At 39.2% G+C, this 16,474-nt stretch overlaps 1 protein-coding gene across 1 annotated transcript; it reads left to right on the forward strand.

Annotated features, from left to right (window-relative positions):
• Positions 1-3,019: 3,019 nt before the first annotated feature.
• On the forward strand, positions 3,020-15,972 carry LOC306754498 (V-type proton ATPase subunit S1-like; the record flags this gene model as incomplete). The annotated part of the gene is made up of 7 exons (XM_079238517.1): positions 3,020-3,153; positions 11,239-11,297; positions 12,616-12,698; positions 14,528-14,766; positions 14,957-15,007; positions 15,141-15,384; positions 15,736-15,972. The coding sequence occupies 7 exons, from the start codon at positions 3,020-3,022 to the stop codon at positions 15,970-15,972; spliced, it is 1,047 nt and encodes a 348-aa protein (XP_079094643.1).
• Between the last annotated feature and the right edge of the window lie 502 nt (positions 15,973-16,474).

The following is a 16,474-nucleotide window of genomic DNA, read 5'->3' on the forward strand; positions in this document are numbered from 1 at the left end:
CTTGGAGTGTTAATGGACCCAGACCTGACTTTCAACAGCCACATCAGCGTCACTGTGGAAGCTTTTTACCAAGTCAAAAACATCCCAAAAAGACCAGCAGAAACTCACCTGTGTGTTTATCTTCAGGTGAGTGGATTACTGGAATGGTCTTTTCGAAAGTGCAGGTTCCAAAAAGAGCATTGTTGAGCACTGAGCGTAGAGATTTAACAGGGACGTGGACACCTCAACACATCTCACCAGTTTTTAAATCTATGCAGAGGCTTCCTGTCACAGAATATATCTGAAAACTCTTCAGGCCCAGAATACATCTGTGTTATATTCAGAGAATATAAACCTAGTAGAGCTGTTATTAGCAGGGACTCAGGTCAGCTGGACCAAACCAATGAAAGCCACATTTAACTGTTATGCTGCAAATGAGTTGAACAAACTTCCAGTGGAGCTGGAGAATTTCACCCAACATGAAACATTCAGGTACAAGTTAAAAATAATTTCTTTTCTCATGTGACTATGTAAGAAACCTGCACTGTACTGTTTACCTGATCTACACCACTGTTGGTCATTTTCACTTAGTTTGTATCATGCTGTATATTTTAGGATCACTTTACACTCACATTTAGTTATGTCTTAATGAATTTGAACTGTTTTACTGCTTGGATTTTTTTTTTTTTTTTTATGATTGTTTTCTTAAGTAAATCACATTGAATTGCTTCCATGAATGAAAAATTTACTCTACAAATAAACTCGCCTTCTGACATTAAGAAAAGCTCGTTTTGGAGCCACAGGGAAGTTGAATGTGTCTGCTTTGAAAATCATTGGTTGTACTTTATCTCTTTCGTTTCAGCAGCTGGCATCACATTTCCTATTACTTTCATTCAAAAATAGTCCAAAGGTCACATTTTTCTGTTTCATGAATAATCAATAGGTTTTGTGGTGGTTGGTGCTGCCATATGAAAGCAAGATGGCTCCTGGTTTAAATTTCAACTGGAACGTTTCTGTGTTGCGTTTGCATGGATTCCCTGCAGTTCCACTTTCCACAAACGTACATGTTAGTTAACTGGTGACTCTAAATTGACATGTTCATTGTCTTGTTTGTCTCTGTGTTGATCTACTGACGAGATTGTTGATGCCCTGGATGCAGTTACTGAAGACAGATGGATGAATTGATGGCAAATAACCAGCAGGACAAGCAAGTTTCTGACAAACTTATTTGGGTATAATTAACCTAAAGTCATACTTCATGCCTACACTTAACAAACCTGTATCAAATTTAAGAAGCAGCATGACAATACACTCCACTGATTATCATCTCACGCCAGCCAGGAGAAAAAATAATGATCTTAAACATGATAAACGTCACCTTCAGTTATATGTAACTTCATGACATCACAGAGCTATATCATCTTCTGAGGTCATCAAACCTATGCGTCTACTGCGATGCTGTCATGCTGTGATGGCAGCACTGACTGTCCAGTTTGCACTTTCCTTCCAGTATACTGACACACTTGCCTGCTGAAGTGACCATGGCAGACAGACGCATTGTAGAGGGCTGAGACAGCCTTTAGTCACCTCTTGTTACTGTATGGCCTTAGAGACAGAGATGACCTCTTTCACACAGCAGCACTTAACTTAAGCAAACACACACACACACACACACACACACACACACACACACACACACACACACACACACACAAAACACTCATACAAACACACTTAATGACATCTTAAGCCTGACAGTTTAATAAGAATGCACATGTAAAGTTAATAGTCACTAAGTCATTAGCTCATTTGCCTTATGTCCCTGTTGACTGACAAATAAGTATGTACATGCGGGAAAGTTTAGGCACAAAGTAGGCTATCTAGTTAGTTCTTATCCATTAGTCACCTTTTATTTGCGTGATTCAGGTGCTTATTTAAATCAAAGGCCGTTTTAGTAACAACAATTTACTAATCTACAACTATTTAAGTATTGAACAACTAAAGGCCAACAGAAGTAGGAATAGTAATAGAAAACAACAGCAGACAGGCTATCAAAGATTTTCCTCTGCAGTGTAATTCGTGACCACGCATCAACGTGAAAATGATATAAAGTCCCAACATTTTAGTTATGTAACCAGCCTAAACGCTCTGCTCTGAATGTCATTGGTTATGGAAAGAACATATATGAGAGGTTGTATCAAGATCCTGAGGCGGAATAGAGGCTCAATAATGAGAAGGAAACGGGATCGGCCGCCAGGGTCGTCCGGGATGGACCCTCATTCTCATCTTATCTCACGGCTGCTCAGCTGCTCCTGTCATCCATATTTGCAGCCTCAGTGGACAATTTCCTCAGCCGTAGGCCCTTTCGGTGCTCACAACAACACATCAAGTGAATTAATTCTGCTACTGTGGCAACATGCTGAAGATCTAGGTCATGCAGTCATTGCTCTGTTTTCCTTATCTTCCTTTTTTTTTTTTTTTTTCTCCAGCCACCTAAAGACATGTCAAAAGCCTCTCATCCGGCTCCTACTCCACCTGACCTTGACATTCCCAGGTTATTTTCCACAGAGGTATGAGCGTATGTCTGTGTGAGCCAACTATAGTGGTTTCAGGGCAGGTGTGTGTGCCACATGTGTAACCTAGGAGTTAGGCTATGTATTTGTGGGAAAAGCAGGTATGATGAGATGTTTTGTAAAAAAAAAAAAAAAAAAAAGGAACAAGCTGCTGTCCATGTTTAGGGCTTGCCTGCAGCTATGTGTGCATGAAAGAGAAGAGGAGAGCGGAGCAAGCAGCATTGGAGTGGATGTGGGAGGGTGAGCAGACTGAGGATGACAGAGTAGGGAGTAGGGTGAGAAGGGGAGAGGTGGAGAGGAGGAGGAGGGAGGGTGCAGTGAAGGGACTGTGACGCACAATGATCGGCTGTGCTAGTTGCTGATTGGCTCTGGTGGCTGCCAGTCAGAGGAGCTGGGACTCAGGCGCTGCTTGAAGAGCAGATTATGAAGCGGTGCTCAACCAGCGGCAGTCTCCTCTTATCGTCTCAATGGCTGCACACGCATTCCTCCTCTGCTCCCTCGCCTTGCTGTCCACTCTCAGCCGGCCTGGGCTCTCTTTCACTGATGATGACTTTCAGCCCGGACTTATTTATGATGAAGTGCCTGAGATCCTGGATAGAAGGTAAATCCATCCTTCCTACAGCTATGAACAGAGGAGGGGTGTAGGAAAGGGGGGAGGGGTACAGGGAGATGCATGCAGGGATGCTGATGTGTTCTCTAAGGGGGCTTTCTTCCCCCCCTTTATACCACCTCTCGCTTCCCTTTCCTACCTTCCAGCTCACCTTGGGCAAATCTCAGACTGTGAAATGAGGGAGTGTTGTTGTGTCAGAAGGCTGTGCTGCAGGGCTTTGTTTGTTTCAGTATTGGGGACCCATCAGATGCTGCTATGCATGGGGCTGTTGTCTATGTACAGTAGTGCTGGTCTGGCAAGAGGGAGCTACATAAGGCTGGGTAGTGGGCCTGCAGGAGAGGTGTACAGAGGGAGGAAAGGAATGAGGAGAGAAGAAAGGGGAGCCTGACTGAGGGAAGGTAAACAAGGATGGGAGAGGGACGAAAGAAAAGGATGCATCAACGATGGTCTGTTGGGGTCTGTTTACTGATGCAGTCATTAGAGGGGAATTCTAGCCGGCTTTGTCCATGTAAGGCACATGCAGTCTTGCAGGTCAAATCTGGATGAAATATTCAGGGTCTCACAGCAGTGTCACAGAGACTGGAGTGAGCAGGCAGCCAGGGCCTTTAGCACCATGTTCCTGCCTGCTTACAGACACATCACAGCAAAGACCTATAAAATTGTGCCAAAGCCATGTAAGGCTCTTGAAACTATGCCATGCATGATGGCTCACTCAATCTTCCATGCGCACGCGCTCAAAATCCATAACAGGCTGCTGTTGCTGATTGAATGCTCATTATTTGCTGTTAGTTCTTCTGTTGTTCCTGAAAAATCAGAACACTAACACTTTTTAGAGAATGAAAAAGTATTTCAGTCATGCTCATAGGTATTGCACAAAAAAATTCTTATCTGGAGTTTTCAGGTCTGGGCCACTAAGAGCATTCTGGGTTATGTATTTAGTTTAGGTTTATTAAAATCCTGGAATATCTCTGTATTCACTTTCGACTAAAGTGACAGAGACAGGCTACGTGAATTTCTTCAGGGGTTTTGAGCCTATTCTGCGTATCAAACTTTGAATGTAACTCTGCAACGTAACAGCCTCAGTCACCGTGCTGGTCTCAGCTCTGACTCACTCAAATATGTTGTTATATAATAGCAACCTTTCATGCTTTCAGTATAAGAAGCCTTGGAGGCAGCGTAACATTTGCTGGAAATATTGAAGGTGCAGTGAGTTGGAGGCTTCGGCTGCTGATGGGCTCAAGGCTGCAGGAAGCTCACTGGCAGAAATCAGGCCGTTGCCAGATTTTTCCGTGTTAAGTGCTGTGCTGTACTATGACAGTGTGGAAGTGGAAGAAAATACTAACTAAAGTGGCCCTAAGGCTCAATGCACAACAGACAAACAGAAAGCACAACAAAAATCCAGCATAACAAAACAGCATTTTTTTAAAAAGGTCTTAAAAAAACACAGATAAAAATACAAAGCATTTATTAAAATGCTTTGTATTTTCTATACTCATCATTAACTCGTTAAATCCTCTCCAGGAAGTTTTGTTTGAGCAGTGTTTCAACTGTTTTATGGTCTCAAACAGTTACTAAGGTATTCAAACATACTACCTTGTTTTTTAAAGCCTAATTTTTTCCCTGTTGTATTTATTTGTTTATTAGCATAATTTGAAATTATCCAGAGATTAACCTTTTTGTTATTAAACTAAATGATTGACTTTGCACTCCTGTTAATGACAACCGTTTTGAAAAAGGTGATGCAATTCTCACACGTTGTCAGGAAAAGCACACATTCAGCATTGGCTCCGAATGAATTCACATAAGCAAACGTGCAAATATACGTGTATGATAATTGAACATCTTCGCAATCCACAAGGATTACCAAACATTCTAAGATTCAATACATTTACAGAGAAAGCAAGATCCAAACATAGATACATATTAGAGGAAAACGAGCTAAGCTGAAATGTTGGAAAATACTTTTTTTTTTTCACCTATCTGGGCAGAATCCATCAACAGCAAAGTCAGCAAGGAGGAAGAAAACTATTGCAAGTAGAGATTCTATGGTTCTGGTTTGTAGTCGCTGACACTTTACAAAAATGCTGATGCGGTTCATGCCTTGTTACATGTCAACCCTTTAAAAGGAGAAAACCACACATTTCAATTAAGCCCACTGTATTGGATAATTAATTAAAACTGGTGTTAAGTTGACATGTCCCATAAAAGTCATAAAAAAAAATAAAAAAAAATCAAGTCACTTAGACATGACCTAATTCTGGAGTCAGCTATTACATGCTTACACACACTTAGACTGCATTATATGATTCATTTGCTGTCCAAAGAAAAATGATGGATGTCAACTTAATGAAGAATGGATATGCAGAAGAGTAACACGTGTTTTTTATGATTATGTCAGCTTGTATTATGAAACAAAAGATAAGCTAACATAAAAGGTGCTTGAAAAAAACGTTGCATATGTGCTCGCTCTGGATTTTAAGCAGCATTTGTATCAAAGTGTCAAAGTTAATGTGGGATCAGCTTAATCCCACACATTATATAGTCAACAAGTGCTTAAAAGCATGCAGTGCATGACAAATATAGATACAGATTACAGGTCAAGGTAGAGGATTCATGGTCAAAGATTGACTATACAGCTCTATTTAAAGAGAGATTGAAGGGTTAAAAGGCCAATAGCTGATTTTGGCATCTATTGTAAAAAAAAAAAAAAAAAAAAGCTAAAGAACTTTTTTTTTCTTTTACAAAATGTGGGATTTGCATTCTAATCGGAAAGATAAATATATAAAATAAAATGTTAATTTATTTGAGTACAAATTAGTGTAAAATTCTTTATTTGTATGCAGTCACAGCTGGTATGGCTGCATTTGATCTCTGGTGAACTGATCTAAACATAGGCAAAAAAGGTAGGTCAACATATAGATTTTCTTGTGATCCCTATTTTAGGAATGATTAAAGAGTTAAAAAGCAAACAGCTAATTATAGAGTTATTCAGATAATATTTAACTTCAGTTTCAAGTTAACTTTATTTCCAAAGAGACAAACCTTCAAATCTGCCACAGTGAGAAATGATCAAATAAACATGTTTGAAAACATATAAAATTCTTTGCTAGAATGCATTTATAATGCTCAGCTGCCATCTTAAGTGTCCTAACCTTAACCCTTAGATCTCTGTGGAGCCAGAAGATTTACACAAGAAGAGTGCTTAACCTGAGGTCAAATTTGACTTTACAATCAAAGCCATACTGAAATGGCACGGCTGTGTCCGGCAACTCAGTCAACCCTTAAAGCTTAATCTGTGCTAATAAATCTATTGATAGGCCAGCACCTGCAGAGAGTGGGATTATGCTGCGGGTTTTCTGCCCTAACAAGCGCAAGGCAATTTTCATGATATTTAATCATACAGTTTTAAACACAACAAAGAATTGGAAATCTGACATCAACATTACCCAACAAAATTAATTTATAATGTACAAGGAAATCAGAGCTGGGTTTGACATTTCATGCAAGCATAGTACAAGGAAATATGAGTCACTAGCCCAATACATGCTGTGACATCCTACGCTAGGAAACCAAAATCTAACGGTTTAAAGTCTGGTGCTTTCATCTGGTACATATCACAATAAACTAAATGTACTAAATGGAAAAAAAAGGTTAACTTTTGTACTCTGTTGATCAGTATGTCTGCAGATGCTATACAGAATATAGGGATCCACTCCGGGTCACTGATTCAAACCGGACTTGTTTACAAGTTTTGGGAGCAGGCACCACACCTTTTCTCAGCTCAGCTGTACATAGCAGAGGTACAGATGAGGGATCAGTTATCCAGCTGTAGGCTTGGAAAAGGACGCAGAGTGAAAGTGTATTGATTGAGATACCAAGAGTAGCACTGTTATTAATATTTAAAAGCCGTGTCTAAAAATAACTCTTATAATAACATTATCGTAACCGTAATGAGTTAATCTCCCACTGGTGACATGGACATGTATGATATGTAGTTACACGTTTGCATTGTTGCATGCACACATATTTACGTACGTGGGAGCTGGGAGATGAGCCAAGGAGTGGCTCTGCCTTTGCTTTGATTATGTAAAGGGCCTGCTCAGCACCCAAGTACCGTGTGACAGGCTGAACCAATGATGGGGCGCAGCAGCCCAGGGTTGCTGACCTCGCAAAACTGGCACAAGAACAAACGACAGGGTTTTGGTTCGCACTCGCACACTCACACTGTTAGAGAGTCCTGTGGCCCCTCAGCCATCTGAGGCCTTGTAGGTGTGCAGGAGTAAAGGCTTATTCACTTCTGTGTAATTCAGTCTGTGCGTCTGCCAAACCTATTAAACGCTTGTTTCAGATATGTTTTGCTTTTAGATCATTACTGTCTTTCATATCAATGCAAGGGACCAAGATTTTAGTTGCAAATGACAATTGACATATAAAGATATTATCTCAAGCTACTTGAGCAACTCCTTTACTATTTCAACCAGAAAAGTCTGATATCGGCATTGTGAAATATTCTAAAACTACCGGGGAAGAAAAAAATGTATCAATAGAAAAACTTGACCCAATTTTTCTGGACACATAACACTGCTAACCCAAGACTTGACCTTCTAAAGCGCCCCTATATTATATATCAGTGAAATAAACACAAGTTTGGAATATATAATTATAAGCTTTTATCAAATTCAGAGTCATGTAGAAATAGTAACCCTCAAATTCTCCCACTTCTAAAGTTTTTCTCATAATGATATGAAAAAGTGGTTTTCTCAAGGTTTTAGGTAAATATAACTTCATTTGAGCAAGAATATGCAATATATACTACCACATTCAGTATAAAAATAATGCCATTCATTTTTTTATTTAAAAAAAAAAAAAAAAAAAGAGTACATAATGATTATAACCACTGAGCCCCATTTAGCCTCTTTTGCTTGGCCTTATAGAATTGATTATCATATTGCGAGAAAGAGAATCTTATGACCCCTGATCTATACAACATGGTTTAGGGTTAGTCAGATAGTCATAATTATACGACTTCATACTGGTACAAAATTATATAACGGAAAGAATTGCAACTGAGAAAGAGTGTTATGAATGTTTGTGTTCACACATCTCTCCAGAATTACAGGAGACTACTGGACGTGTGAAAATAGCTCATGATTCTCTCCTTTTTCCCCAAGCATTCTGGTGCATGACCCAGTTCCAGCCAAGCTTTTGCTGTCAGTCAGTTGGTGTCTCATTTGACCCTATACTTTAGGATGCAGCCTTCAACGTTGACTTGTTGCCAGCAGGATGCCCAGATCCTGAGGAGCATGACACAATTCCATATCATCAACCCTCTGCCTCCATGCTTGATTGCTGCTTTAAAGTGTTTGTGTTGATAAACTGGGTTTCTTTTTTTTACCATGTGCAATGGCCAAACATCCCATGTTTAATTGACTTTGTCTTAATCCTACTGTCTGTTCTGAGATGATTCCAGAAGCCTGCTGGTTGTTCAGACGCAACTTTTGGAAACCTGAGCTTTACTGCCACTTTCATTTAAGAGAGATCAACCTTTTCCAAGGCAATCCTTTTTGTCAAGAAATACTTGTTTTCTCTTTGTACAAGTAATTCTGACCAACATAATTTTTTACAAGCTAACTCAGGCCTATAGAGTGCAGCTTTTTTGGTGGTTGTATTTTATTTATTTATTTTTGGCATTGCTGGATCTAATTTGGAGGTGACCTTTCTGTGACATATACTCCAGGGAAAACAGGATGTGTTATGTTTAATGTTGTTTTTTATAATCACAGCAGATTGTTTGGAAATGACATAGATTCATGGGCTGCAAAGATTCCCTCTCTAAAATAAGCTCTGATGTATTTCCTCTTTGGCATTGTGTGTACACACACTTAAATTCTCAGAACAAGCAAAGTGCAAAAAGTTTTAGAGATGTGTTCACACTCAAAGGTGGAAAAATAATAATTCCAAAAGATGCACTATATAGTTTTTCAACAAAATGCTCAGCCTATGTATTTGAGTTTAGTTGTATTCTTTGATATCTTCTTTATTTCAAACAAAAATAACACAAATAAAACATCAGAATACTTAAAAAATAATAACTATTATCAACTCCGAAAAGAAGCAGGATTATTCATTACTGTAATTTTAATTTAGTGTATGCTAAATAAATAACGCCTTTGTAAAATAAATTAATACATTTTAATATGCTGTCAATATCTCAGGTTAAAAGTATCCAACATTAAAATCTAATAAGGACCAGATAAAAAAGAAAAAAACCCAACAACTCCCCCTCCTAAAAAACAAACAAACAAACAAACAAATAAACAAAACAAACAAACAAAACTATTGTACTGTGGCTTTCTTTCTCACATTATCTCTTGTAAGGTATGCAAACATTCAGTTACAAGCACTAAGAAATCTCAACACATGCTGCATGTGACATGCACCCAGTTTGCACACGTACCACAATGAGGTTTGGATTTAGCCAGTCATGATGCTGATGCGGAAGTTGGCACATGTACCATAAAATATCACCTGATAAAACTTAAAATGCTGGGAATGCCAGTATAGTACCATTCTGCTGATCACTGACTCATTCAACCTCTGCAAACGTCATCGTGCAGCCATCATTATCTGTTCAAATGGACTTAGGCTTAATTCTAATCACTTTGATTTCCTGCAGCGAGCCACCTGATTAATCTACAGCTAATCTAAGGCGGAACTGAATACTGAGCAACGAGAAAGCAGTCTGCATTTACATGTTGCATGCTATGAACATGTTCTACTTCTTTATCCCACTTTTAGTCCATCTGATTTTTAGTTGAAGTTTTAATTTAACTGAAGAACTTACCATACACAAAATTCACTGTCTGGCAACCAGACTAATATATTAATGTAACTGTTTTGAATTAGAAATTGATATTTTTTACATTACATACATCTAAACAACTTCAAACAGGACTACAATAGTCATTGTCAAAGTTCAAATCCCCCAGACGTAATCTCATTGATCCACAATTTCAGAGGTCAGTACAGATACTTTTCAGCTCCTTAACTGTCCAGACTTCTACAGGTTCTGACATCATGCCTTAATCTCTTCACCTTGTACAGGGTAAATGTCTCTCCATATCTGGGCCCAAATGAACCTGGTTTGTTCCTACCAGTAATCCTAATCCATCTGGCACCACAATATTGCCCAGGTGGACGCCATTCAAGTAGATAGCTGCTCCAGGCTCCTGGAACTGATTATTCCTGACTAAACTGCTTTCAGGCTGTTACTTCCATGACGACCAACACAGACTCTGCCAACTCCACATGTATTTATTTGTGGTGTTAGGAGTCATGTTGAATTTTATTCCAGGACTCCCACACCAGGGGATACTGAGTGGATGAGGGAACAAACTAAACTGATGAGTAGATTTGAGTTGAGCTGATCATCAAATATTGGGATCATCTTCATTCCATTGTCTAAATAGGCCTTTCCAACAAGACTCAACTTCAGGTTATCCATAAAAATGTACCTCTTTTAGTGCATTTTTTTAAATTTTTTGTTGAATTGATGCAATTCATTGAGTTAAAATTCTTACTACTGAAGCCTGGAAACATACTTGTGTGATGCCTGATGACGTGAAAAGAAAAGACTTTTGTCTTTCCCAGTCCCACAGGTATTAAGGTTTACCTTTTCCAAGCTCATTATAACTGACTGTTATGTGGGGATTAGAGAGCCAGTCCAGATGATCACAAAGGCTGGGTCAGAACAGGCCACAGTCAGAGCTTTGGCTGGACCATCACAACATGCACAACTGCCCAAGTTAGGGCTGCCAAGGAAGTCCATTGGCACATTATGTTTGTGATTAGACAGTTAAAAGGGGATCAGGATTAGCTTTGAGAAGTCTAGGCTATGTAGGGTTTAGTCTTAGACTGAACAGGACAGCTGGGCAAACATGTGAAGAAGAAAGAAGGAAGCAGTTTGTCGTCTGTCACACGTGCACAATGTAGGTCAATGCCACTGGGACTTCCATCTATTCTTCATGCAGAAGGCTTTTAGTTCTGTGCAATTCTTGCATGTTCTGCTCCTGTAAGGTCTACCTACAAAGTTTTGATGATGCAAAATTTAGAGGGAGGCGTTCGCCTTGACCAAGGTGAAGCGATTAAGACATGATGTCAGAGCCTGCAACAGCCAGGACAGGTTAAGCACTAAATAATGCATTTGTTCTGACCTCTGAAATCGTGGATCACTAATCAAGTGTAGGAGATCTGAACTTTGACAAAGACTATTGTTGTTCAGTTCAGGTTCAGGTTGCTTATCTAATAGTAACTTCTATTTATGTCAGAGTCACAGCAAAACTAGATGATATGATGATGACATGATTTTCTAGTATTTTACTAAATATATTTTCCTGTCTACACTGAAATATTAGATTTGTTAGTGGTTGCAAAATATAAGCAAAATCATTATTGATTCCATAGAAAGATTTTCTCCTCTTTTTGCTCAGTGAGGTGAAAGTTTTCTTCAGTCCTTATGAGCCCAGAAAAGTTGTTTCTCAATTGCAACAAGTTCTTTTAGATTTTCAATTGAGAAATTTTGTTTAATAAATCTGCGGCAGAGAACAGGTTTTCCTTTGAACAACTCAGTCTTGTAGTTATATTTGTGCAGTTGTGCATTACATTACCACTCCAGTTGGCAAAATCTTGCCGTAATATACCTTTCAAGCAGTCTTCAATCAATCACTTTGCTTCAGAAAAGAAGTTGTACATTATATGTGGCTTTATACAAAAGAAAATTATTCATTTATTCTTGTTTATTTCACATCAGAAGACCTTATTCTTCTTTTTTTTTTTCCTCAGCAAAGACAACCCCCATCAAGCCACAAGAGTCACGTCACGTAAGTAACAAATCTGCCATGACACAAGACCTGATTCAATCAGACCTGCCTTAGTAATTTTGACACTGATGTGTCGGACAGACCTGACAAATGCATTTCCCCTCTTAAACCGGAGCCATCCTACCGACATAGCAATTTAATCAGATTTTTAAAATGTGACTTATATGTGATCCAAATGCAACAGTGACATGCTGTGTGGCTACATTTACATAATTTGACCCAAAGCCAAAAAAATTACAGAATATTTTTAAAATGATATGATAGGATGGGATGGTTCTGCAACCAGATAAACAGTATTTGTATACACTGAACAATACTACGGTAATAGTGAAATAAGCTGCTGATGAGTCAGTACAATGACGCAAAACCGACTGGAAATAGATATGAGCCTGAGAGACGAGGTAAATGCAGGGCGTCTGTGCTTTGTTTGTGTATTTGCATTCAATGTGTGTGAAGTGTTTTTAAAATGATCTGTTTTTTTAATGATTATGTTGTATTCTACAATGCAGTTTTGCAAGCAGATTATTATGTATATAATATGTCATGACAAAGACGCTTGTGTTTGTGCTTTCAGGTCGAGATGGGGAGTACGGCTTAGAAAGTGAAGAGGTAGCTTTGACACCTGAAGATGAAAACCCACTCAGGAGAATACTGCAGGTACAGTCTCTCGGTTATTTCCTCAATGTTTCAACCATCATCCCTCTATCTCATCGTCCACATACACATGCACTGAAACACACAGAGATGCACATAAACAAAACTGAGCATGCTCACTCAGCCACACTGCATGACCTTGGATGCAAGAATAATGTTGGTCTCATATTCACCAGAGGTAAAACATCTCTCCCACCCACACACAAGACCACAGTGACTGAAGATTCAGGAAAACCTGACAGAACGCTTTATCAGCTGATGCATCCAGGAACATCTATACCTAATATACATTTAGTGACATCTAGTATTATCCTTTTTTAAACTACTCTACTGTGTACTTGTAATCTCAGTCACCATAACCCACTTGTTCAAGTATTGTTCAAATACTTTCCATTAAACCAAAATAATAATAATCCTGACATAATCACTGTGGCTAAACCTTTACATGGAAAGTAAATGAATGCCCTCTGGTGAGTTGTAGCCTTTAAGCAAAAGGATTATGAAGCTACAGGGGGCAGTCACTGTGTGGCTGCACACTAATGCCAGTGCTGTGTAACAGCCTCTACACACAGCTATATGCAAATCTAAAGAGCTCCTGGTATTATTTTTTTTTTTTTTGCACATTGAGATTCAAGTGGTGTCTGGAACAGTGCACTTTAAACATAGCTGACATTTTCTGATCATCATGGCACGCTTAAATAAAAGGTGATCTTAAAAATGCCCTTTCAAATGAAATATCACGGTATGAATAAATCGGAGGTAAAATGGAGGCTGTGCACTGATGCAAGCTTTCTTCACGTAGGCCGTATCGAGATTTGAAGTGTCTAATATGCATATATCACGGTGACACACGGACTATAATAGCACTATAGCGCATATAGTGGCATTATGAATAAAAAGTTACTGTCATTTCAATGTCGGCATGGGTACTGTCAGTGCCACAGACGACTGGATGAATGATCAGCTCTAGACCTTTTTCACAGCAGGCACTTGGACTTAAAATAATAGAAAATTCACAGGTGTATTTAATGACCTGCATTCCACTTGTTCAATATTCTACTTCATCATAAGTATTACAGCTAACCAGTGGAATGCAGCCCTGATAAAAACAAAAAACAAAAAAACAACTTAATTCCTTGCTGTGTATTAAAGTATTTGTTTTTATGTTGCAGTCTTTTTCTCGGCATTCAGGAATGATGTTAGAATTGTGCTACATATCACATACATCCATATTGTGTGTTTTCCTAATATAATGAAACCTCTAAAGTATATAGATTGATATAAGTATCACTTGGATCAGGTTGTGTGTTTTTTTTTTTGTTTGTTTTTTTTAAATATCTTTGCTGATATTTTATGATGACAATTAACAAAAACAAGCTTGGCCAGAAGAATAATACTGAACAAAGGCACTTTATTTTAGTTTTTGTGACATGACAATACTGTCTTCTTGCATTAATTAAAATTACAGTGTGGTAGACCGGGTCTCCACTGAATGTACTGGGCTTTCTTATAGAGGAAATATATAAGTTTGATATACAGAACACACTAGCTCAACACAAGGTTTAGCTTATAGAGCTTCCATAACCTCAGAAAAACCACCAGGATATGAACATTTTACAGCTTATATAGTACTGTGGATACTGTGTAAAATGTAAATGAAAACATGTGGATTTTATGAATCTATATTTCTAAACGTATGTTTTATTTGTAATAGAAGAAAAAAAATGTATACAATTTTAAAAGTGAAGCATTTTTCTTTTTCAGGAATAAAGTTGTTGAAGCCCATACTTTCCTAGCTTTTTAACACAATTCCTTTTTTCCTGTGTTTGCAGCCTTTTAAATGGCATCATCCTGGTATGTCTCTCAGTAAAAGGAAGCTTCTCCAGTCTCTGATGGGGCCTTATGGGCCACTCAGCGTCTCTTACAATGGGAAGACTTGCATTCTGTTTAAGGCAAAGCGCCTGGCGATCCGCTACAAGAACCATACATTTACTGATCTGACTGACAGAGTGTTCAACCCCAGTTCACCCGTGGATACTAAAGGCTCCGTTTGCACCAAAGACAAGGCTACGTAAGTCACAAACTAACTGGAATGAGGGGATTTTTTTTTATTGTTGCTCATACATTGCAAGAAAGAATGGACTTAACAGTATATTTACAACTCAGGCAAAGACATATCACATTTTATGGTTCTATGATTCAATATTTACTACTTTTTCTAAATGAAATATAACAATATGTTTGGTTTTGTTCTGCCACAGACTGTCATTAAGATTTGGTGATGTGGAGGATTTGCGAGGTCTGGTTATAAGGTAAAACACACATTCTCCTTTTTAACTAAATCCATTTTGAAATTGATAAAATCAATTCCATCCTGCATTATTACCCACAGAATGTTCTTCACAAGAATATGCATATAACTAACTCCTCTGTCTTGTCCATCAGGCTTCAAATGTCAAACACTTTTTATGAGGCAGCGGGTCAAAACTGGTTCACACTAGACAGTGTTCACATCCACTACAATTGGACCCAGGAGGCTACATTCAACGCCAGCAAGGTCTACGCTCCTGCCACATCATCCTACCATTGCCAGCACGTCAGCAGTCTGCACAAATATGACACCCTGCTAGTGCCCAGCTCCCACACTGACACATCCGCTAACTGGCACATCACTTTCACTGATTTCCAGGTACACTGTTGCACAAGAGGCAGAGCTTTGATGTCTATTTCCTCTAATGTCTGCACATTCACTGTTACTTCAAAGACTCCTGTACTTTCCTACATGCATGTGTCTGTTTGCAAGTTATTTCCCTCCTAGTTCTGTTTGGTTGTCAAGCTGTCCGCCAGTCTGTGTGTCTGCCTTCTGTCAGACAGTCTGTCAGTCTGTCTGTCTGTCTGTACTTCGCCTGTTTCGCCATCTGCCGTCATGTCTTAACCTGTCCATCTGTCCAGTGTCTCTGTGCTTGGTCAGCCTAGTAATAGCAAGTTGTCCCCTTTACGTAGCCTAATCTCATCTCCCTTCTGCTCTTTCCTCTTCCAGATCCAAGCCTTCAATGTGCAGTCAGACAAGTTTGCGTCGGCCAGCGACTGTGCTACTTTCTTGACGCCAGCCATCCTGATGGGCTTGGTGACATCCTTAATCCTGCTCCTTGTTTTAGCCTATGCCCTGCACATGGTGGTACACCTTAAGCACATTGACCGCTATGAAGAGCACAAAGCCACTGTGTATTTTCCCCGCAGTCCAGAGGCAGAGTTACCAGATAAAAACAGCCTGTGAAGGAGAACTGGAACTGGAAGATGATGGAGGAGAGAGGTGGGAAAGAGAAACCCGAGGAGCAAGGCTGAGAGGAGAGCAAGTGACCACAAGAGTGAAAAAGTATCTTCCACCGAATCATTGCTCAACAAAATGACAACTTTGCCTGTTTATGTGAAAACCTAAGTCTTAACTTCCTTAAGTAAATGCAGACCGTGGTTGGATACTTTTTTCTTCTTTCCTCATTGACCTGCATCTCCTTTGGATGTCCACGCCTCTCCCAGAGGTGACTCACTGCCCTAATGTCAAAGGTCAGTGTCAGTCCTGGGGCCCTGAAGGGTAATGACACACGCAGGTCTTTACCCCAGCCAGTCATAAAATCAAGAGGCTTGCAACTGTAGCTAATACAGCTAACTCAGATGCTCCAGCTTAAATGTATGTATTACATGGCTCATGAGTGTCATATAACGAGCACCCATCATGAACATCATCTTTCAAGCTTTCATTATATTTTGTCTAATACTGC

Source organism: Telmatherina bonti, assembly GCF_933228915.1.
Source record: "Telmatherina bonti genome assembly, chromosome: 4".
NCBI lineage: Eukaryota > Metazoa > Chordata > Actinopteri > Atheriniformes > Telmatherinidae > Telmatherina > Telmatherina bonti.